This window comes from Aythya marila, assembly GCF_965140915.1.
Source record: "Aythya marila genome assembly, chromosome: 1".
In the NCBI taxonomy this organism is placed as follows: domain Eukaryota; kingdom Metazoa; phylum Chordata; class Aves; order Anseriformes; family Anatidae; genus Aythya; species Aythya marila.
Genome location: NC_139042.1, coordinates 138,292,757 through 138,315,847, shown reverse-complemented (window position 1 = coordinate 138,315,847; position 23,091 = coordinate 138,292,757). Strand labels below are relative to the sequence as shown.

At 38.0% G+C, this 23,091-nt stretch overlaps 1 protein-coding gene across 3 annotated transcripts in view; it reads right to left on the bottom strand.

Moving 5' to 3' along the window:
- Nucleotides 1-23,091, bottom strand: part of FAR2 (fatty acyl-CoA reductase 2) — a 149,118-nt gene that overhangs the window by 22,675 nt on the left and 103,352 nt on the right. For all 3 annotated transcript variants that reach the window (XM_082771171.1, XM_082771173.1, XM_082771172.1), the window contains 4 exons: nt 13,688-13,863; nt 10,828-11,007; nt 5,091-5,268; nt 3,668-3,712 (listed from right to left, as the gene is read on the bottom strand). In XM_082771171.1, coding sequence (XP_082627297.1) covers nt 3,668-3,712; nt 5,091-5,268; nt 10,828-11,007; nt 13,688-13,863 — 579 coding nt within the window. The remainder of the gene's footprint in view (nt 1-3,667; nt 3,713-5,090; nt 5,269-10,827; nt 11,008-13,687; nt 13,864-23,091) is intronic.

Sequence of the window (23,091 nt, the reverse complement as noted above, 5' to 3'; positions counted from 1 at the left end):
TACATCTTATCCTTGGAGCAGCTGGTAGGGGGATCACAGACAGAAAGACTCAGATACAAGCAACCATGTAATCTTCTCCAAATGACTCCAAACATCCTCCTCAAACCCATGGCATGCACAGTTAATTTCTGCTGTCTTAACCTGAACCAACCACAGTTATGTTTAGACATGAAAACCTTTGCTTGCAACATCACTACTTGCTGTTTTTGTAGTTCTTATTGTTCTTACGGCTACTTTCAATGGAATAAAAAGCAATTAAAAAGACCCAAAGCAGACAACGAAACTCAGCTGAAAATTTTCAGCTGTTGTGAATGCATGCCCAATAGAGACCACTGTGTGATCCACTATCCCATTTTAATAGGTAGAAAAACGGTTTGACTTTTTTGGGGTCAGGTTTCTAAACCAGGTATTTTGATGGATGTAATGCAAACATCTCTACTCAGAGCAGCATGTGATGGTTATACACACAAGAATGAATTGGACATTTAGTATATTCTATATTTAGTACAGACTGCAGGTTTAAATGTTGTAAAGTACTTTTAATATTTGAAATGGTTATTGGTTGTGACTTGATTTCTACTTGTGGTTACTTTTTTTTTTTCTATTTAGTGAAATAGAAACTACTTCAGCTGAAGCCTTTGAAACCATTTGCCAACTTGAGTCTGACGTTTTATGACAGCCTCCCAGCTGAAGTGCTTTGGGGCCAATTGCTATTCAGAACATAATTTAAGCCATGGTTCTGCCCTACAGCTTCATTACCTTGCACGGAAGAAAGTCTTTACATGTAATATGGAACAGTGAGACAAAATGCCTTAATTATAGGCCACCAGAAATGTAATTAACTTAATTTTGTTTCTCCATCAACAAACAAAGCTTCTCTCTACAGCAGCTGAACAAACTGTAGGTGAAGGAAACTAATTGCACTATTATTTTGGGTAGACCTGTGCGGTGTCAAGAGTTGGACTTGATGATCCTTAAGGGTCCCTTCCAACTCAGGATATTCTATGATTCTATGATCATGGACATCTTGAAATCCCATATTTCATTAATATTTAAAAGAAACACTTTATTTGTGGAATTAAATGATGAATAAGTCAGACTCAAATATCATAGTGACAGAAGAAAACGTATTCCAAAGTTTGAAGTTCAGATTATACCCAAGTGAACCTAAAGATCATCTGAACAAATCTAAACCTGTTTTTTTTTCCTCCATGTAGGATGAGCTTGGGTTAGAATTTGGAAGTGAATATTTTCATATGGGAGGACATTTAAAAAAATCAAACACCAGAGCTTCTCTGCTTTTTCTATTCTTAATTATCACCAATAAAGGTGATAATTAAGAATATTTCAAATTTCAATTTGAAATAATTTCCAAATTTCCAATAAAGGTGATAATTAACCTACTTGACTAATAAATACACTTTGAAATACAGTCAACCCAGAGAGTTGTTTTTAATCAAACATTTCTGAGATAATTAAACTAATGCATAACACAGATATTCATGGGCTAATTTTTTGAACTACCACAAAGGAATTAAATACACCACATCCAAGCACATTAATTCAAACACGAATGTTCCCTCACCGCAAAATACAAAAAGTCTCTTGGATTCAGTAATAATAAATGCCTTTCACTTCTAGATAAGTAGTACCAGTTCAACTAAAATCAGTAGCACCTGGAGATGGTGCAAGACAAACACTGTCTATCAGCACTGGCAATCCCCTCTCCCTTTACATTACAGTATCTTTGCCCCAATTCTTTCCAGCTAACACTGCTGCTCATGGGGCCAGAAAACCACCAAACACCCTCGTCACTACACCCAGGATGTACTGCCTTTGCTTTTTCTTTGTTTCTTGGCTAATCTTGATATAACTATATTTCACATCTTTGACTTTGAAGAATGGAAAATAATCACTACTTGTATGAGTGGTAAAGGATAAACATATAAAATATATGCAAGCTTTGGCTTATGTTCAAAAAGTAGCCACTATTATTTAAAACAAAAACCTACAGTGATGTATGATCAAAATTTTCAAATACTTAACCATTAGGCGTTATTTACTTGTTGATTATAACAATAAAAAGCAGGATTTATTTTTTTAACTTAACAAAAGATCTGATTGGAATGTTTTTATTCGACTGAAATCATATAAACTTTAGCCTATGTTTCATAATGTATTGGCATATGATACATGTATGACAACTAGCTGCTATAATTTGTCACTTAGGTAACCCACTTGTGAGGATAAAAAGTAATGCAATTTTTTTTTTTTTTGTATAACATCTTTGTAAACCGTAATTATAGACAAATTCTTGTGGCAGATTTTTAATGCTCAAAATTAATCATAAAAATTCAAAGCTCACAGATATTGTTACAGAAGTTAGAACCTGTCACACAAAAAGTAGTGGATCTGCAAAATTAAGGAACTGCATAACTTTATTGTGGTGAAGACATGGGAACACTGAAAACAGCACAAGATTCTAGGAGTAAAGCAAAGAGAGGTGATACAAGATTTTGAGCAGTCAGCAATGAATAAAAGACTGATAGATAATTATTTGAAAGAAACTATCATATGAATAGGAACTAGCAACACTTTGTGAACATAATTTGAGGGCTTTTGAGAAGTGTCTGAAATGTGTAACTGGGGTTTCAGATGAAAGCATTAGCTAGGATAAACCCACTATTTAACTAGTCCTGCGGATTCCAGAAGTAACTGTAATAGTTTCTATTTATATTGTACTTAACATACAAATGAGGTTTTAAAATGAGATACATATATTTTATTCTACTCTCCTATGACCGTAGACTACTCATCCTTTTATACACTGCAGAGGGTTGATTAAAACATAGTTTTACAAAGTAATCAAGTTGGACAAAACATATATGAAAAATATCTGTGCATAGCTACACAACATAATGCATTGTTAAGGCAGTGATTTTAATTCAGAAAAAATAATAATATATCTAAGCCAGAAGAAAAGACATGCAACATTACTGTTATCATGAGATAAACTGTAATTATAGTTTTCATATTGAGGGAATATTTTTCTCAAGTTATTCATTATTTATTTATTCTATTATTTATTATATAGATTTGCTCATCACCATTATGCACCAGTGACTATTGAACTCCTGCACAAAGCAATGTCAAGCAAGACACAGAATCTTTGTTACTGTAGAGTGGTCATAAACTGTAGCAGTGGACTTAGCAATAATATATATGAAGATAAATCAAAGTATAAGTAATGCTGCCTCAAATTTGTGGCATGGTATTCCAGCCAGAAAGTTAAACTCTGTTAAAAGATTCAATCTCTGACATCTGTGAATTACACCTCGTTTCAGGGATGCGTTCTATGCCATTTCTTTGAAAATTTGGCCAAATTTCTCCAAATCCCTGAAAACTGAAATTAATGTTTAGTGAACAACATGCAACATGCATACTCTTCCAATGGCCTTTTTCAAGAGCAGCATAAATAGTATGCTGTGTGCCATGTGCACATAGGTGCACGGCAGGCATGTGACATCTTCCTACAAGATTCAGGAAGTTGCTATGACAGTTTTTTTTCCCCACACAGTTTCTAAGCAGGACTTCAGAGTATCATTTAGAGTTGCTATTTTAGTAACTAATTCCACTTTAAGGGAACTTTAAATAGTACTAGACATACCGCAACAAATATTCCACTTGTCCCATTGAAGCTGTCAATCCAACCCTGCAAAAAAGAAGGATGATTATTCTTTATTGCTATGATAGGTTGCTTACACAGTCTTCAAAATGGTTATAATGCTGTGGTGTAGATAACTGTTGCCTCATTGCTTCTTTAAGACAGATACCAGCCTATCTAGGACAGTTGCCAGGAAGCTAACTGGAATGAAAGTATCTAATTGATTTTAAATATGGGATGCTTTGCATGATACCTCATACTGTCTGCAATTTACCCATCAACAACACAGACTTTGTTTTTTAGAAACCACTTCTTTCCTCCAGCAACTTGGCTACATGAATAAACTCTGGCTTTAAAACACCATAGTGTCTTATTGCTGTCAGACTTGCTGAAAACTGTCAGCATGTTATATATCCACCAACATAAAACATTCAGATGCCATTAAGACTGATTTGATTACTTCAACTAATTTCTAAGGCAAAGAAGAAAAACAAAACAAAACAAAACCAGCCAATCAACCAAAACAAACAAACAAAAATTTTGAATCCCATCCTATTCCAGCCCCTTGGGGGAGCTGGAGTTAGAGCAGTGATGAGCTGTATGACCTGAAGTGGTTTATAACACCTAGCAGAGTTCAGTCTGTCTTTATGAGATGAGGAGTTTGGCCCAGAGCCTTGACTGTATCTCAGCCATCTTTGGCACAGTTCAAGCTTTATGACAGGCAAAGGTGACTTTATGCTGCCTTTCCAATTTGGCCGCAGTATTAGTGCACATTATTCCTACTGGTATATTTAGCCTGGTGAATTGTTTCAGTCCAGAAGTACAGCTGCATTTAATTACTGTGCCTGACACATTTGTATCTGCAACAGGCCCATACAAGAGTGAATCCACTGAGTTCAACAACTACCAAAGTAAGACAAAGATATTAGTAATGGCACATGTCATGTGCCATTATCAAATGTTTTCAAGGACCATGTGAAGTCTAGGGTGCTCATCAGGGCCTCATTAACAGGCTGTCTGGAACATGGGAAAAATTGAACCATAATGCAGCATGACTGTGACTAACTTTCAGATTTCCTAAGTGTTTCCCCAAACCAGTACAGAAACTCTCCCATGTGTCTGCCTGGGCATAATATTCTGCGTATGACTGTCAATTGCAAGTCCAGCATCTTACACAAATACTATTCTATCTCTTCTTGGTATTGCTTAAATGCATTCTTTCCACACACAGACAAAAATCTGTCAAGATGTTGAAGAATTACTGTTCTAATTCAGCACGGATCCTCCACTTCTCCCATATGCTTTCCTATGAACTGGGGTACCTGTTTCTCAAGTGGACACTACCAGAAGTAGGAACAGTTTCCATGCAGAACTGCAGCTGCATCAAACGACTCTCAGCAGGTAATTGCTATGGATTAATGCTTACTGGGAAAGGCTCATGCCAGCTAGCTCCCACAATGGATGGCCTGATGATAGCAATGTTCAGATTTCCTTTCTCTTGCTGAATCAGGTATTCTGACAAGGCTTTGGTGTAGGTGTAAGTGTTGGGCCAGTCCCCAAGCAGCTTGGGTGTGATGTCTTGAATGATAGATTCATCCAACCACCTACAGAAAACAAGAAGGATAACATCATTATCTGTCACACAGAGAGTATACAGAGGCAAAAAAGACCAATTAAGACAGGAATCCTCACCTGAAACAAAGTCAAAGACATTTAAGACAAAGCAAGGAGTGACTGAATTTGGAGTTTGCTTAATAGCTCTGTGGGAAAAGGTTACTTTTGTCTTGGAAGTACAAGATAACTCTGAGCTTCATGTTGTGATGTCCAGCTGAACTACACATCTACACTATCTCATTGTAAAGCAATCTCACGTGTTTTATGTTTCAGTACAATCTGTTGAGTACCTGTGGTTTACAGTTCCTTTGATGGAATGTTCCAACCTCGCATTCTAGCTAGGTAGCGCTCTTCTTTAGCCAATACAGTCCCTATAAGCCTCAAAGTACATTTCAGGGGATTCTTGGTAACCTTGAGTTACTGAGCAGAGTACCATTGCAAAGGTTACAAAAGCTAAAACTAGGTACTACAGCAACAGTACTCCACTTGCACTATTTAAAAACGTTAGATGCTCCTTTCTCCTGGTTTTCCACTGATTTATTCACACAGAAAATTTCAAAATTGTCAGTGTTAGCTTCTTTAAAAAGAAAAAAAAAAAAAAATCAACCAGATCACCTTATTAAGGTATTCAGTTATTTAGTCCATCAGAAACAGTTCCATATATACCTTTAAAAATGTGGTCCTTACTACCACAGTGCTGTGGTGAGAACCTAGGGCTCTTCCCTGGCCCATCAGCAATACTTTACCAGTTCTGCCAGCATTTAGGTCTAAAGGACAGGAACTGGCTGTACTTCCACAGCTCTCACATGCTGCTGCCAATCCAGGACAGGTTTTCAGTAGGCTGATGCTGCACCACAAAATCAAAGATTAACTCCTATAATCCAATTTGTAATTAAGTCAATGGACTTACAGCTCAGACTGACTGGTTGTACTCTTCCTAGGGGCACTGCAAGGATACTGTTTCCTGCAGATCCTCAGTTCACCCCTCCTTATCTTGAATTTCCAAAACAGGTGTAGGTCATGAGGAGAGGAATAAGGTGGAGATCGTCATGCCTGGAGAATTACTTGATCACATCAACTTAATTGTGGAAACACCTCTGTTGGCACGGTGCTTTTCAGATGACTCTGACTGGAGTCCTACCACAGCCGAATATATTACAGTAAAACTTGTATTAGAAAACAATGACTGTTTGAAACAGCCAGTTTACAGAGAAGAGCGAACTTCAGTGAATCTCTCAGTTGCAGAACTAGCTGAAAAGAATCTGACATTTTTAGTATATAGAAATTAAATCTTTTAAAGAAAAATCAAAGCCATATGTAGACACAAATATTTTCCTTTGCAACCTTAATCCCATGTTCTAGAAATAAGGCAGAAAAATTGTTTAATTGTTTAATTTTTATTTGTTAAAATGTTTAACTAAGAAGAGGCTATAAGTAGCACACAATATTGACTTAATTTACAAAGGCTGTTTAGACAGTCATGGAACTTGGCCTCTTCAGGGTTGCAGCTAAGTTGTCATTGTCTGAATCTTTCAAGTAATTAATTAACAGTCTACCAAAAGAAGACATCTATTTCTTCAGATTCTGGAGGAAGTCTAGGTTGATTCATGAGCTCAGATTGAGCTGCATACAAAGATTTTTTCTGCCCCTCTTCCTATTTAAATTTAAGTTGATTAATTAATTTATTTAAATAGAGACTTACAGGTTAGCAGATGTCACAAAGCAGACAGGTGTAGAACTACAAGCAGAAGAAATTTCCCCTTTCCCTCATCCTTCCAGACAAGCCTTCACATTACTTTAAGTGGTCATCAGTAGGACCACACCAGGTGATTTGATCTACTAGCATTACCATCACAAAAGTGCTGTGCTGACTGTTCAGAAAGGCAAATTGTTCCTACTCCTTTCTGTCTTTGGTGACCTACTTTGAAGAGCCTGAAATGCTAAATCATAAAGCTACTGCTTTCACTCACAGTTAAAAATGCTCCATAGAAGCAAGAGATGCAAACAATACGTAGCCCCTTCTTCCACCACATACAAGCACTAAATTACCATAGGAAAACATATCTTACTGTGTTAATTGTTTTGCAAAGACTCTCTTTCTTGTAAGTGATGACAGATCTACATTTTCTGCAATAATAGTAAAAACAGTTTTGCTTCAGCCCACACTTCATTGTGTACTGTGCTTCTTACCTCAGCATACTCTTCAAAGCTGATTTCCCTCAGCTTTAGATTAAGGCAAACCTTTCTTGATGTGGCAGATTATATGTTTCCCTATCAGTCTGGCAGCACTTAGAAGAATGATTTCTGGTTTACACAGATAAAATCTAAGGTTTTCAATGCAGAAAAAGTATGAAAATACTGGAAAGGAAGGATATACCAGGAGAAAAAGAAGAGAAAAAGAAACAGCTGGGAATTGTGTATAGGATTTCACCTGAATACAGAATCATAAGCACATACCAATTGCATGGCCAAAGCATCATTGAACAGATCTGTTATTTAGTCCAGTTGTGGGGTCACAGCTTTTGATGCTTTTGCAGTTCTTTTCTACTTGTAGTTTCATGATGTAATTAACCCCTAAAAAAATGACACTGGCCAGCACCTGTTCTATTCTGCATGTCTTTTCATTACATTACTGTCCTAACATCCCAGAGGCCTTCTGCTTCCTGCTCCTCCATGCATCTCCCTAATATATTGATTTGATCTGCAGAACACTTTCTGAACCAATGGCCCTTAAAACAGTGATTTTCAATGGGGACTACCTGATTTTAATGCCTTTGAAAGCAATGGTTGTCTTTGCTGTGAGTAATTATACCTCTATCTCCAAACACTATAAATGAACAGATGCCATCCTAGTTGAGGGCATGCTGTGACTTCTATCTCAGTAGAATTATCAGAGGGTGGCGAACTTCTGAAGTAAGGACACAAGAAAAACTGTAAATCACAAAAGCTAAACAAAAAAAAGGCAAGAAAAAAGTATCTCTAATTACGTGACTAAGAAACAATAACCAAATGTACTGCCAAGAGAAACACGTTGAAGGACACATTTGAAAGTGCATCCTCTGTCACTCAGCCTGTCTTTTAGATGTCATTCTGTCTGCAGCATATACGAACTATGATAAATGAATTTTTACTGTCTTATGTCAAGCAGATGAAGTAGCAACCTCTGGAGTAGCAAGGAACTTCTGCATGTTTCTGAATAGCATAATTATATCTGAGCCATCAATACTAATTGTTTCCAAAGTTGCAAGTGGTGATAAGCTTTTTGGGGCAGTGAAAGGTAATATTGATGGTGATGAACTCCATATGACCTTGTAAAACTGAGTCAAAGGGCAAAAAGTTGGCAGCTGTGTTTCACTGTAGATAAATGGGAGGTGATATGTTTAGTGAAGAGCAGGCAAAACGGGTCTTAGAGGTTGCTGAACCCAGGACTGGCAGTTAGAACTCAGCAAGAGCTATTGGGAGCACAGCTGATGTCTCTATGAAATCTCCATGTCAACAAGTAGTAGCCAACAAAAAATTCACTGAAGTACTGGATATTATCACATAGAGAACTAGACAAAGGGTGCCATTTTGAAGCTATTTAAATAAAACCTTAGGTGCCCAAACCTTCAGTACTGCACACAGTTCTCTATGGCCCTCACCTTCATGGAGAGAGAGGAGTTAAAAAAGGCAAAGAGAAAGGGACAGGTAAAATCAAGGAGACAGATCAGCTGGCGTATGAGGAGACAGCAAAAACACTGGAACTCTACAGTCTGCCAAAGAGAGGATACAGAGTGAATGCAATACAGTTTTACCAAACTGCAGAGGGATTGAATAGGGTAAATACTGCAGATATTGCAATGCTACAACTACAGGACAAGCAATGAAACCATTATTATGACAGTTTGAAACATAAAACAAAGCTCATCTTCTCAGAACAGTTAGTACACTTCTAGAACTTGCTGTCATAGGCAAGCTGCAGAGCCAAGGTACCAAAAATTTCAAAATGGGATTAAACAAATTCAGGGCTTCAAAAATGGATATAAAAAGAATAGAATATAAAAACCCTCATACAATGGTTCTAGTTTCTGGGAGGCTACAAGGGGAAAGGATCACAAAGAATATCCAGGCTCGTGCAATTACCATTGCCACTGTTGAGGGCAATATACTGGGCCAAGCAGTCCATCACTCTAATGAAACAGGGCATTTCTTACGTCTTTATCATGCTCCACTTGCTGAATAAATGACAAATGATAGACAACTCTAGCTGAAAGCAAAAATATTCAAGACTATAGGCTACAGGAAAAATTTTAAAAGAAAACAAAGATTCATACTACATTTTCTGGAGTAGTACTTTGTGAAGTAATTTCTTTTGACAAGAATCAAGGAGAAGAAAGAATAAGTACCAGTTCTTTGGGTTACTAGTTCACAGGTTAGTTGCTTATATCACACAAGTGGAATAGCACTAGAACACAAAACAAACAAAGTTATATCTGTGGGAAAATTGTAAGGGGAAGGCTTACTGGGATGTTAAACATCAGATTTTGCTATTCTTTGTAATTATTCTTCATTTTGGTAAAGTCAATTAAACATGCATTTTTGTTATTCTGTTAAATTCCTAAATTTTCACACTGAGCTGTAGTTTTCAACAGGGAACCACAGAATGAGAATTTCCGTGGATGAACAAGTAAGCCATGTGAAGACAGTTATCCTGTGGAAAGCAGTCATTAGGTGGTGAACTCGGCAGTCTTAGCTGCAGACCTTGGAGCGTTAGCATCTCTTGGCAACATTTTCAAACTGCTTCTAAAACAGCCTGTTTCTTACTCATCAACACACAATTCCAGCTTAGCATTACAGAATTCTTGAAATAAGTAGAATTGATGTTGAGAAGCTGGAGAGAGAAAGAAGTGAATATAAGGTATAAGAAATCTCAGATCTTACTAAGGTAACAACAGAACTGACAACTTTAGAAAGAAGCACAACTCCATTCCTGGTAGCAAATGCACTGTGCATAACTTAGTGCTGGACTCTCATGAAATCACAAAGTCTTTTTTAAAATGGTATGTGGAAAAATGTGTAGGAGTAATTGAAATCACAGTCATCAAGTATGGCTTATGTTATTTTGTAATTCTTTTGTATTTGGAACTGCATTTGAACTGCATTTTGTATTTGGAACTGTTAAGCTCAATGAAATGATTATCAAGTGTAACTTCAGCAGCTCTCTGGATAAAAGTGCTTCAACCCAGAATCTCTATTTCTTTTTATTATTTTCAGAAAACTTCAGTAAAGCTAGTTTCAAGAGAAAATACAGAAAGCACAGAGTTACAAGATGAGTTTCTGTGGAATGCACATCTCAAAACAACACGGAATAAAAGCTTTCTCTTCCTTTGGTCTCCCTCTCATTATGGACAGCATTTCTTGCTGGCATGAGTGTGTGCAGGCAAGGCAATACAACAATAACAGCAATAATGAACAAAAAATCTACAGTATCAGTAATGTGAACAATACAGAAGTCTTCTGCGGAGTGATATAAAACTAACACCAGAAGAGGTGATGCTGTTCCTACTTACTCCACTAAATCGAAGAGCTTCTTGGGTTCAGCTGGGGGTGGGTAGATGATTTCATCTATGCATTTCCGGACACAGTTTGCATAGGCGGTGGAGATGTGTATGAAAGCCTCCAGCTTCTGCATCTGCCGGGCCAGCTCTAGAAGTCTCTGAGTGCCCATTGCATTCAGTTGCAGGGCATGTCTGAAGAGATCAAGGGAAAGAAATAAAATGCATTTCATTGGAAAGAATATATCAAAGCTAAGCAGTACCCAAAACCACTTTCCTGGCAAATAAGGAAAAGGCAAGTAAAGGAAAAGAAGGGATCACAGCAGAACAGAAAGCTTCAGAGAAATGCAATGGTTAAGTCAAGTTTCAGTGCAGTGCTATTGGATCCACTGTTCTGTCCACAGAATGCAACTCAAATACTTTTCCAGTTCAAAGGATCAGAGGTAACTGTTGTGGTTTAACCCAGCTGACAGCTAAGCACCATACAGCCATTCGCTCACCCTCCACCCTCTCTCTCTGGGACTGGGTAGAGAAACAGGAAAATGATGCCTGTGGGTTGAGATAGAGACAGTTTATTAGGAGAGAAAAGAAAATAAAAAAAAAATGATAATAGTACTACTAATAATAATGTGTACAAAACAAGTGATGCACAATGCAATTGCTCACCACCTGCTGACTGATGCCCAGCCTATCCCCGAGCAGCTGGTCCCAACTCCCCGGCCAGCTACCCCTATATATTGCTAAGCATGATGTCAGATGGTATGGAATACCCCTTTGGCCAGTTTGGGTCAGCTGTCCTGGGTCTGTACGCTCCCAGCTCCTGCTGCAACCCCAGCCTGCCCACTGGCAGAATAGAGTGAGAAGCTGAAACGTCCTTGGCTTAGTGTAAGCATTGCTTTGCAACAATTAAAACATCAGCATGTTATCAACATTACTCTCATCCTAAATCCAAAACATAGCACCCTACCAGCTACTAGGAGGAAAAATAACTCTATCCTAGCTGAAACCAGGACAGTAACATTTCACTAAAATCTCTAAATCTGACATACTTTGCCATCCTCTCCTGGAACAAACAATTCCAACACACATGGCCACTTAGGCATTATGGCTCCTGTAGGCCCCATTCAACTTTTTCCTTATGGGACCACTGCTAAACCAGATAAACACAAGGTTTCAGCAAAGGGTTTTTGGGCCCAGAAAAGCAGATTAATACTGAAAGAAGCCACAACAAGAGATAATAACTTAAATTACCAAAGAACAAAAAAAAAATGGATTGATAAGAAGAGGAGAAAAAGACTCCTGGTTAGCAAGGTTGATCATGAAGCACCCACAATAGCTAGAAGTTATCCTAGAGATTATCTGCAGTGGATCTCAGTGAACAGATGCTCAACTTTGTCACACACTTTGTACTGGAATAAAGACACTTTCAAATGGAGAAGAATTCCATCTGGAGAATTCCCTTAATGTATTGCCTGTTGATGCCAACAATTCATTTAGTTTATTTGCTACTGCTTTTTTAGTATCCTCATAGCACTGCTTTTGTACTCATTTACCTAACATCTCTATGTATTCTGTGGTAGGCTTTGATTTCTCATGTGTTTAAAATATATATAGATTTTTTTGTGTTAGAAAGTTGCGGCTCAAAACTTTTTTGAGCTGCAGTAATATTCTTTCATATTTAACTTTCTAGAAATATTTTTTCTCATTCAGACAAGAATCATTTAATTCTAACAAGTTCACATATTTTGTCATTTAATCATAGTGGATTTTCCTTGTTCTCATAGAGAGATTTTGACGGATCATATGCAATCAGCATTTAGACAGCTTCTACACTGCCCACAAGCAAAGGACCATTTAAACTTTTTCTTTTAATTTCCTTCTAGCTATCTCTCTTATTAAAAAATGTACTTACCCCTTGATGTTATACATATATGTCACTGTGGTGTATTTTTATAGGACATTCATTACTGTATCAATTTAAGAACATTTATGGATATTAATGCAGTGCAGTGCTTTGCTAGTTATAACTCCAGCCAGGTTCTATTAATGGAGCTGCTTACTTTCTGGTGGGTTCTCTAGTAACTTATTGCAAAAAGTAATTATGATGGACACCGTGGATATCTGTTTACATGTAGCCTGCGAAGGAGTCAATGAAGAGCAAACATCAATAACTGTACTTTCTATTCTCACAGCTCTAGTGTTTTTCATAAAACTGGGAAGATTTGGTCATTCGGATCATCCACCTCAGCCTGTTGACCTTTATATTTTGCACAGAAACATGCACATCTCATCTTGATTTAGTTGCTTAATTCTGTTACTCTGTTTTAATGGAAAGCCTGCCTTGACAGGGTCTCCCAAAGGAGTTCCTTCAGAAATTGAAGCATTTATTTTAAACAGTTAATTACACTGAATATTGGATATCTTAAAGCTTGTGAAAGGCTGTTTTGTTAAACAACATCTCATTTCCCCCTTCAGTTGCTCATTGACAAAGAAAGGCCATTAACACTAACTTTAGAGATAGACTTAACGTAATCTCACTTCAAGCTGTCTCCAGATAGTTCTGCCAAAACATGTCCCACTTGATCTAAAATACTATCCCAATTCTAAGTCATACTTTTCTCTCTTACTATTTTACAACCTAAGCATGCAGTATTTCCTTATGTTTCCATGGAAATTTGCCAAGTTCACTTTTGATATGCATACACACATGACATTTTCAGAGCATTTACATTGCACATTCAGAGAAGAGCTACATTTCATGAAAATGTAAATGGAGAATTATTACTGCAGGTACGCAAGAGATGCACTGAATACTGTAATATGGAACATTATGCATTCTGAATCATGTTTAGCAAATACAGAAAGCAGAACATACTTCAAGGGTTCATCAAAGCGTACTGTTGCTGCACAGTGGAAGACAATATTGACTCGAGTCAGAAGCTCCTCCTCATCTTCAGCACTGATGGCCAGCTTGGGCTGAGTGAGTTCAGCATTAATAGGCTTAATCTTCTCGTGGAAATTAGGGCAATCTTCTCGAACCCTGTCAAAGACCTTGAAGCACAAAGAAACATACATAAAGAACAGAATTAGGCTACTGAAATCACTTTGATTAGTAGCTGGTCCGATTACATCGATCAATGAAATTAGCACAAAAGTGAATCCTTGTTTCTTTCAGAGATGACATAAAGGTGAGATTTAACTTGTTTCCTTCCAAGAAAAAAACTTTCAGTGGAAACAGAACAAAAATACAGAAGGTATTGTATTGCCTCCAAAAGATCAATGAATCTTCTCTAGACTGCTCATTTCCTAGGGCATCTGCTAAAATTGCTGTATCTCCACATCTCCTGCAACCAGTTTTTATTTGACCTCAGGGGCTGCTTACAGGACCATAAAGGAAATTAAAGAGGAGGAAAGCAGAGTACAGATTGGGAAAGCCCATGAACCATTAGCTCTAGTAATTTTCTTGATTGTTCTACAAAGAACTTGAGGAGAGAAGATGAGTTAATGTTCATTCTGGCTCCTGCTCTTTCTTTACTGCCACTTTCTGCCTTTCATTCTTCGTTCATGTAAGATAAGTCTTATTTATGGGAAACTGCCTTCTGAATGGAAAGACGAGGAACTTCAAGAATGTATACTGCTGAAGTAACATGATTGGACAAACATGCAGCTGGTTGACCTCTTAAGCTATCTTGCAGACTTTTTTTTTCTATGACTATGTTTTGTAGCCCTTTCAAATGCATGTTTTCTTCCCAGTCTTCTGCAGAATGACAATAGTGTGCATCTAGTGACTAAAAAGATCCCTATATTTCCATATACTGTCTGTTGGATGACTTGTTCAAAAACATTTGACATCTTGCTTTGACTAAGACCCAAGAGAGCAGGTACCCTGAACAGCAAGACAGCTATGTGCAACCCTTCCGAAAGGAAAAGAAAATCAAAATTGTCATAATCTGAAAAAAAAATCTGTATAAAAACAACACTTTCCTCAGGTCCCATTCCTAATTTGTAAAGTAATTACATTTTACTCATTACCTCATATTCAATGATAACAGGTCATATACCAGGTCTGGGTGCAGTTGTGCTTGTGACCTGAAAAAAGGCAGTTACTGCATGGTCCATCTAGAGACTTTTTATTTGGTAAATTACACAAGCAAAGGTGTGGAAGCCTGAATGTCAAAACACTATCATTGAATCACAGAATCCAAGGTTGGAAGGGACCTCTGAAGATTATCTAGTCCAACCCCGTGCAGAGCAGGATCGCTCAGAGCACATGGCACAGGATGGCATCCAGAAGGATTCTGAACGTCTCCAGAGAAGGAGACTCCACAACTTCTCTGGGCAACCTATTCCCATGCTCTGTCACCCTCACAGTAAAGAAGTGCCCCCTCATATTCAGGTGTAACTTCCTGTGCTTCAGTCTGTGCCCATTGCCTCTCATCTTGTCACTGGGCACAACTGAAAAGAGACTGGCTCCGTCCTCTTGACACGTTCCCTTCAGATATCCATATACCCTGATGAGCTCTCTCCTCAGTCTTCTCTTTTCTAGGCTAAACAGGCCCAGTTCTCTCAGCCTATCCTCATACGACAGGTGCTTCAGTCCTCTAAACATCTTTGTAGCCCTCCTTTGGACTTGCTCCAGTACTTCTATGTCCCTCTTGTACCGGGGAGCCCAAAACTGGACACAATAGTCCAGGTGTGAATTTGTTGCAGTAGGATATGATAAAATTATATTGGGTATAATAGGGCAAAACTAAAAGTGTCTATTCTAAGGGTTTTGTATTGCCAGCCAATATCATTGTATCTGGGCAACTTCAACTGAAATAATAGTAACAGGTACTTCATTTTGAGGGCAGAGTGGCAACAGCAAGGATAGAAAGAATAATTAGAATAGAGAGTCCGTGGGATCTCAAGTGGTATAAACTATATTTCAAAGGATAATCACATTTCAAAGTTAACTAGCCCACTGATGGGAATGACTAAGTACTGAGACATATCACTGGAATAAGCTGTGGGGCACTGCCTTTGGATGCATTTGAGAACTGTCTAGATTAACATTGTCAGGAAAAGCAGGGAATAGCTAAGCCTGCCTGAGGGCAGAAGGACTGACCGCCTGACTTCTCGGTAGCTCTAATTTTTTGGTTGTTTCCTCTGCTTTGTAGCCTACTCACCGGTAATGTTGAGCCTGTACATCTCTTTACTATTATGATCATGTTTTCCTGAAGATTGCTTTATCTTTGATTTGCCTGGTGTTTATGTAAAAATGGGAAATTGAGCGTCACAGATTAAACATATTAGAAGAAAAAAAAATATATAAAAGATTAAATTTTTACTAATAGCAACATTTTATTGTTTGACTACAGGAATATGATCTTTCTGCTTAGCTGAGAACCAAATTTAGATAAACCTTTATGTTCTTAGTGATAAAGAAAAACATCAGTCTTCCCCACTAGGCAGCATATACTGTGCACTTTGCCACATATTTTTCTTTAACACGCGTATGAATGTCCTTCATTAACCTGAAACCTTAGCAAGTTAATGGAAGGTAGGACATGATAATGTCATTTAATTTCTCTGAGTTGCATCCAACTAAATACATACTCCAGAAATGTAGTCTAGGCCAGACTACAGATTTCTAGACAGGGGATGCTATCTACGGACAAAGATGTTGGTATGAGCCAGATAGACTGTAGTAACTCAATTTCCAATGACTTATGTTCAGAACCAGGTCCTAGAAATATTTATGTCCTTAAAAACTTGTCTTCTAACAGAAGGATGCTAGAGTGGCTTTCCAAATACAAGTCATTGTTTGAGAGGTTACACATGAGCAAACTCTGACACAAAATGTAAAGGATTCTCAGAGGACAATCTGAGAGTTACTTAAATGATAGTTATCATTTAAGAATTTTAAGAACAATTTCTCATTTGTTTGTTCTATTGCAAAGAGAGTGTAAAACTGCACTAAGAAAGAGTTAGGATTATACTTGTTTTACTTTGGCATAAATAATGCAAAAGCAGAGAAAAAAATAAATCAGCTCTTTCTCCATTTCAGCTATGCTATATATAAATAGAAGAGTAGCATTTCTGCAGTGCCAACCTGCCTTGAATTCAGACAAATATATTCTGCCTACACCCCATCTCCTCCTGAATTTCCCACTGCAGATAATATCCCCTCTAGTTTCTGTGCCTACTGCTAAGTATTGCTTATTACTATGCATCCCTCCACAGCTGTAGTTTCTCACTCCCTCCCAATGATTCACTGTATTCCTCTGATGGAGTAGGGCAATTTTAAAATGCAAGCTCACAAAGCAACATGCTGCTTTGGAAAACTTCTGGATCACTAGAACATTCAGTTCATCATCACTATTAATTCAGATAACAGGAGCAGCTGTTAAATCAAGTCTGCTGCCTCTTTTATGGAATCTGACGATTTAAGTTTTGTCAGTGCTTTATGGGAACGTGCAAGAAGATTTAAAGACAAAACAAATACAGCTTATTCTATGCTGCTTCCTGTACCTGAATGAATGCCTAACATAAAGATGATGCTGAGTCTATAATAACACAATAACGACAACTCTAAATTCTAATTAACTAATGGACATCATCTATGATAAATCCCCAATAACTTAAATCCCCAACAACTGCATGAGGACTTAGGATTGCTCCATCTTTTCATTTTAGAAGCTGTCTGCCCATACAAAATAGATATGATGGATAGAAGTGGGCTGGTATGTTGTATTGTTGGAACTGCATGAAAACACTGACCCAATCAGCAATACTGCAGAAGTGATATATTAATTATCAAAAATTATACTGAGGAGAAAGGAAAATATGTTTGAATTTAAGTTGATCAACCATGTCCAGTGTTATGTAAATGGAGGTAAATCAATAATAATGTATCCTGTTTTCAGTGTCTTCCATAGTATCCTAATGCATTCCAGTGGCAACACTGCTGCCTTGGCTAAATGGAAATAAATGAACCCAGCAGAATCTATTCTCATTTTAATCCTTATGAAAGGACTCAGCTTCTGCAGAATTTGTGCTGCCCTCAACAGAGATGAGAATTTCACTCTGAAATTTGCTGATTTCTTCCTACTTTATAATTAGGTATTCCCACTTATAAAATTAATCTGTGACTTCAGTTGTCCTGGTTTCAGTTAGCACAGAATTAATTTTCTTCCTAGTAGCTGGTGGAATGCTGTGTTTTGGCTTAGAATGAGAAGAGTGCTGATAACACCCCGATGCTTTAATTGTTGCAGAGCAGTGCTTATACTAAGCCAAGGACATCTCAGCCTTTGCTCTGTCCTGCCAACGGGCAGGCTGGGGGGTGCAGTAAGAGCTGGGAGGGGACAGACCCAGGACAGGTGACCCAAACTAGCCAAAGGGGTATTCCATACCATCTGACGTCATGCTAAACAATATATAGGGGTGGCTAGCCGGGGGGAGGGGGCCGGACTGCTCGGGGTTAGGCTGGGCATCGGTCAGCGGGTGGTGAGCAATTGCATTGTGCATCACTTGTTTGTACATACTATTATTACTTTCGTATTATCACCATTGTATCATCATTATTATTATTGTTATTATTATTTTGTTATTTTTTTTTCCTGTCTTATTAAACTGTCTTTATCTCAACTCACGGGCTTCACTTTCCATTTCTCTCCCCCGTCCCAGAGAGGGAGGGGGGAGGGTGAGCGAACGGCTGCGTGGTGTTTAGCTGCCGGTCGGGTTAAACCACGACATCAGTTTACATTATCAACTCCTTATTATGGAAACAGGACTTCTAGAATTTATCCCAACATAATATTTCAACATGTTTGAGGGGCATCTCTTTCCTGTTCCTTCCCACTTAAGGTTTCACATCTGTAACTCTCTGTTCTCTGTTTTTGCCTTAAAGCATGTAATAGTTCAGAGAGATTTCTCTCCATCAATCTTTCAATCAGATTTATTTATTTTTTATATATCTCAAAGATGTAAAAACCTCCAAGAAAGAGCAAATTGCACATCTGTGGAATGGCACGGATGAAAGATACAGGAATCACTGAACAATGTAAAATGCCAAAGGCTTCATTTCTTGCTCAGGAGACATTTTCAGTGAAGCAATGACAAAATAATTAAAAGCTGAGTGCCTAAACCATGATCTACTTCAAAAAAGAACTTACATGAGTTTGGTAAAACCAGTGTATTATTACTGCTTTTTAAAGAAGCCTGCATAGTCCTTCCTTTTTGGGGCATACCAGTCTTCAGCACTGAAAGACCAACGTAGCAGGCACTATGCAGGATGGCACTTCACCGTGTAACTCTGAGAGAAAGCAGTATTCCTATTTGCTTGGTCATGCAATTATTATTAATATATTATTATTAATATAATTATTTCTTGCCCTCTCCCGTGATATGAAGGATGCATCTTCCAAAGCGCTGTATAAACATCTTATGCCCCAGCAATGCAAACTGTGGTGAAGGTCAGCTACTATTCTATGTCCAGCTGCTGTAATAGCAGGCACAGCTTTTCCTCTGCAAGAGACTCCTTACCCTGAACGCTCCTGTTGACATTAACAGCTCTTTCAGGGAGCATATTTAAAACCAAGTTTCTGCTTGCTCCCTTTGCTGGATCAGGACCAGTCTGGTGACCAACCCAGAAAGCATACAAAGTTTTTTGTATGGCCTAGAAAGGTAACTTTTTCTTTTCTCCTGTGGTACAAAAATAATGATTAGTTGAGGCATGCAAATTATACTATTTTAACTATTTACCAGATGTTGCACCAACTTTTTATTCTTATTTTTATTTTTTTAGTTTTTGGACAAGACCAATGCAAAATGGTGCACAGTGGAATCAGGTGTGTTTAATATTAATTAATATTAATTAATAATATTAATTATATTAGGCTGGAATATTAGGCTTCTCTAAGAGAATTAGTATTAAGATGGTAATTTACATTATAATATGCACATTTTAAGTTATTACTTTAAGACAACACTTAAAAAATCAGAGAATTCCTACAAACTGCGTCTCCTGTTTGAGGGATTACTGGGAGGATTAAAGTGGAGAGAGTTCAATTAAAAAACATAACAAAAGAATAACAAAAACAAACAAACAAAAACTTCCATCTTTCCAGACAAAGAAATGGAAGGGGTTGCTTTTACACAATTCAGGAGAATATAACCATGTATTACTTCTGTAAAGAAAATATAAATAATTTATTCCAGGCAAAACATAGGCCAAGTGGTAAAAAGTTGTGGTAACAATTCCTTTGAAGAACAAGGTGTCCATCAGTGCATGGAGCAATTTTCAAAAGGAAGCAATTGAAGTACCCTCTTCAGAAAAGAGCATCAGTGCATAAATGCTAGGGAATGTTCTCTATATAGACATACATAGATTAACGCCCTGGTGCATACACTCCTCTGTGATTTCAATGGCAGTGTCATAAGTGGACACAAATAACTAGCAAGAGAGCAAACTCCTGATGGTACCTGAGAAATGAAAATAGCTCTGTAAAAACCTCCTGATCTCTGCAGTTTTCATCTGACAAAAGAACTTATCAAATACATTCTGGTCATGTTTGGCACTGATAAAAACTATCGGCTACAAGCTTGAAGAAAGGTACATGACCGCTTTTAGAATTGCCATTGTAGTAAATCTGAGAAATAACCAGCCAGCTTCATGACATAAAGTAATTAGCCAGCAATTAATTTTTATCCTGGAACATTTTCAGCAGAAAGCACCAGGATTTTTCAGTCAAGAAATGTGTGAATATGAATGTCAAGCAGCAGTAATCAGGATAGTCTCTTTTTTCCCTTGTGTACTCTCCGTTTCATTTCCTCTTCAGAAAGTTGCATTTAAGTATGGTTCTTCTCAAGGCAAATAAAGCATAATTCACATAATCAGTTAGAAAGCATACAGCAGAGTGTTCTTCATTAAAGGAAAACAAATGGCTTATGCTTCAATCTAGAGTTATTACTTTCCCCTGAGTAGAGCTAATGTAGTGGAAATACAGTACCCATGACCAACATCTAGTACACAAAACAGCTGATTATTTAAAGATAAAAACAACAGAAACAGATGACAGTAAATTTCGATATAGGTCAGCTAAGGCTAATGTGTATAGCCAGCTACTTAGGATGTGGTTTTAAATGGCCAATTTCCTCGAAAATTGGCTGCTGACAAAGCCTTCTGTTTTCTAGCAAGACTACTCATGTTACATGTCAGTTAATCTGGAACAGTAAAAAGAGCTCCTTCGAAGACTGGCATTGCAGACAGGAGTATTAAAGACTTGACAGACATTTCTGTGGTCTATAGTACCATCCTATAAGTGGGTGGACAAGTCACAGAAAATATGGACATTTTTTACATTCATCACAGATATTTCTTTTGCCTCTGTTGTATTTAGACAGGTATCACTATCAGAATTTGATGGCACGTTTGACATTTTACGTAAGGGCAGAATTTAAGCACAGGGAAGGAGAATGGTAACACTTCAAGCTTTTCCTACAGGAACTAATTAACATAGTTCTTTACATGCATTTTCCAGAACTGTCTACCTTCTCATCCCTCCACCATAGCTACACTCAAATGTATCAGGAGAAAGGTGCAAGGGGAGTCAGTTACCAAAGACTGACCAGCCAGAGACCCATCCATCTCCTCTTCCTCAATTTCTGCCATGTAGGATTCACTATCAGTTATTTAAGATGGATGTACTTGGAAGTGTTAAAAAGTACAGAGCTATCAGGACATAGGATTTGAATCTGCGTTTTCATACCTATAGATCTTTGAAGTTTCAGTGTCAGATTTGCGTGGGTACTAGGGAACTTTAGGAGCATTTGTTAAGTCTCCAAAGGCTAAACAGCCAGGACTAAAGGCTGTGATAAACAGCCTACTTCTTGGAGCCATTAAAAGAGATGACTAAGTGTCTTCCCAGTTTAAAGTACCTAAGATCAGGTCGATTTTTAGGAATTTATAGAGATTGGAGTACCTACGAGCTAGACAGAGTGATCTCTAGTACAGTCTCATTTATAATTACATTAGATCTTGCTATATATTAGAGATGTAGAACTCTGAGGTTCCTCCCCTCTGAAAATATAAGATTCATGCTTATAGTCATGCAATTGGCATAGGGTAGGGTTTTGGAGAATTGGGAGATCAGATGTAGCCAGCAACTGCAAAGTGTACTTTCAGGTATTACTACTCCCTTTCATGAGAACAATAGTGGGGAGAGACAAGTCAGACGCAGCTACCCACAAACACACATCTGGTTGACCAGGTATGCCTGGCTCGTTAGATCACAGAGAATGAAATAAGATACACTGCAACCCTGCAAATGAGTGAGATGTCCTGGATACAGAGAAGTCACTCGCAGTTGTGATGCTTCAGAGAACTGAATGATGTGAAGCAGAGGTGTCCATCACAGACCAAATGTATCATGATGGCATCCTCAGCCAGCTGTGAAAGAGATGACCCAGAACAATGTAATCAGCTGCCAGGGTATGCTTTGCACAGCAGACCTTGTTTATACAAATGACCATATCATCTAATGACTGAAACTGGCTGAGTCCCACAGAAGTCTTAGGGTCTGCCTTCTGGTATTTTTGTGTGTTAGACCAGACACAGTAACTCACACCGTCACTTTTCAGTGAAAACAGACCTCTGCCAAAAACGTAACTGAGGGATCCCCACATTCAGGCAACCTTATTTCAGACAGAGCCTTAGGGTACTTCTCCATCTGCTACAACACTGCTCCTAAAAAGGACAACCAGTCATATTAGTTGTCACACAGATATTGCTCAGGCAGCTACTGCATAACCTGTACTAACACACAATGCCGGCATGCAATTCAGAATCTTGTTGCAAGGACAACTCTATGGATGCATCTGGGCCCTACCAGAGATGGTTCTCAAACCTAGAGAGATGAAAATCTGGGAAATGTGTATGTTAACCATGAAGCACGCTTTCTGGGACACAAGGAATGTGCAGTCAGCAAATGGTAAGAGTCTTGTGCTGAACTACTGATATCCAAGACAGCCAATGATTTCTGTGGAAATGTCTATACCTGTAAATTAAACTGTGGCAGGTTATTCCTTGGGCTGAGGAGTTAGCACAGTTGAGGAGTTATCCTAGGCCATAGGGTTTTCTCACATGATAGCACATATGTGACCATGATGTTTTAGAAGGTAAGAAATCTTAATGAAATGAGCACAAGCCATTTCATGTCAGCTGGTCTCAGTCCCTGAAATTCATCTCAAGAACATTTGATTTTCACCTGGGACGGAGCAACCCTAAATATATTCATA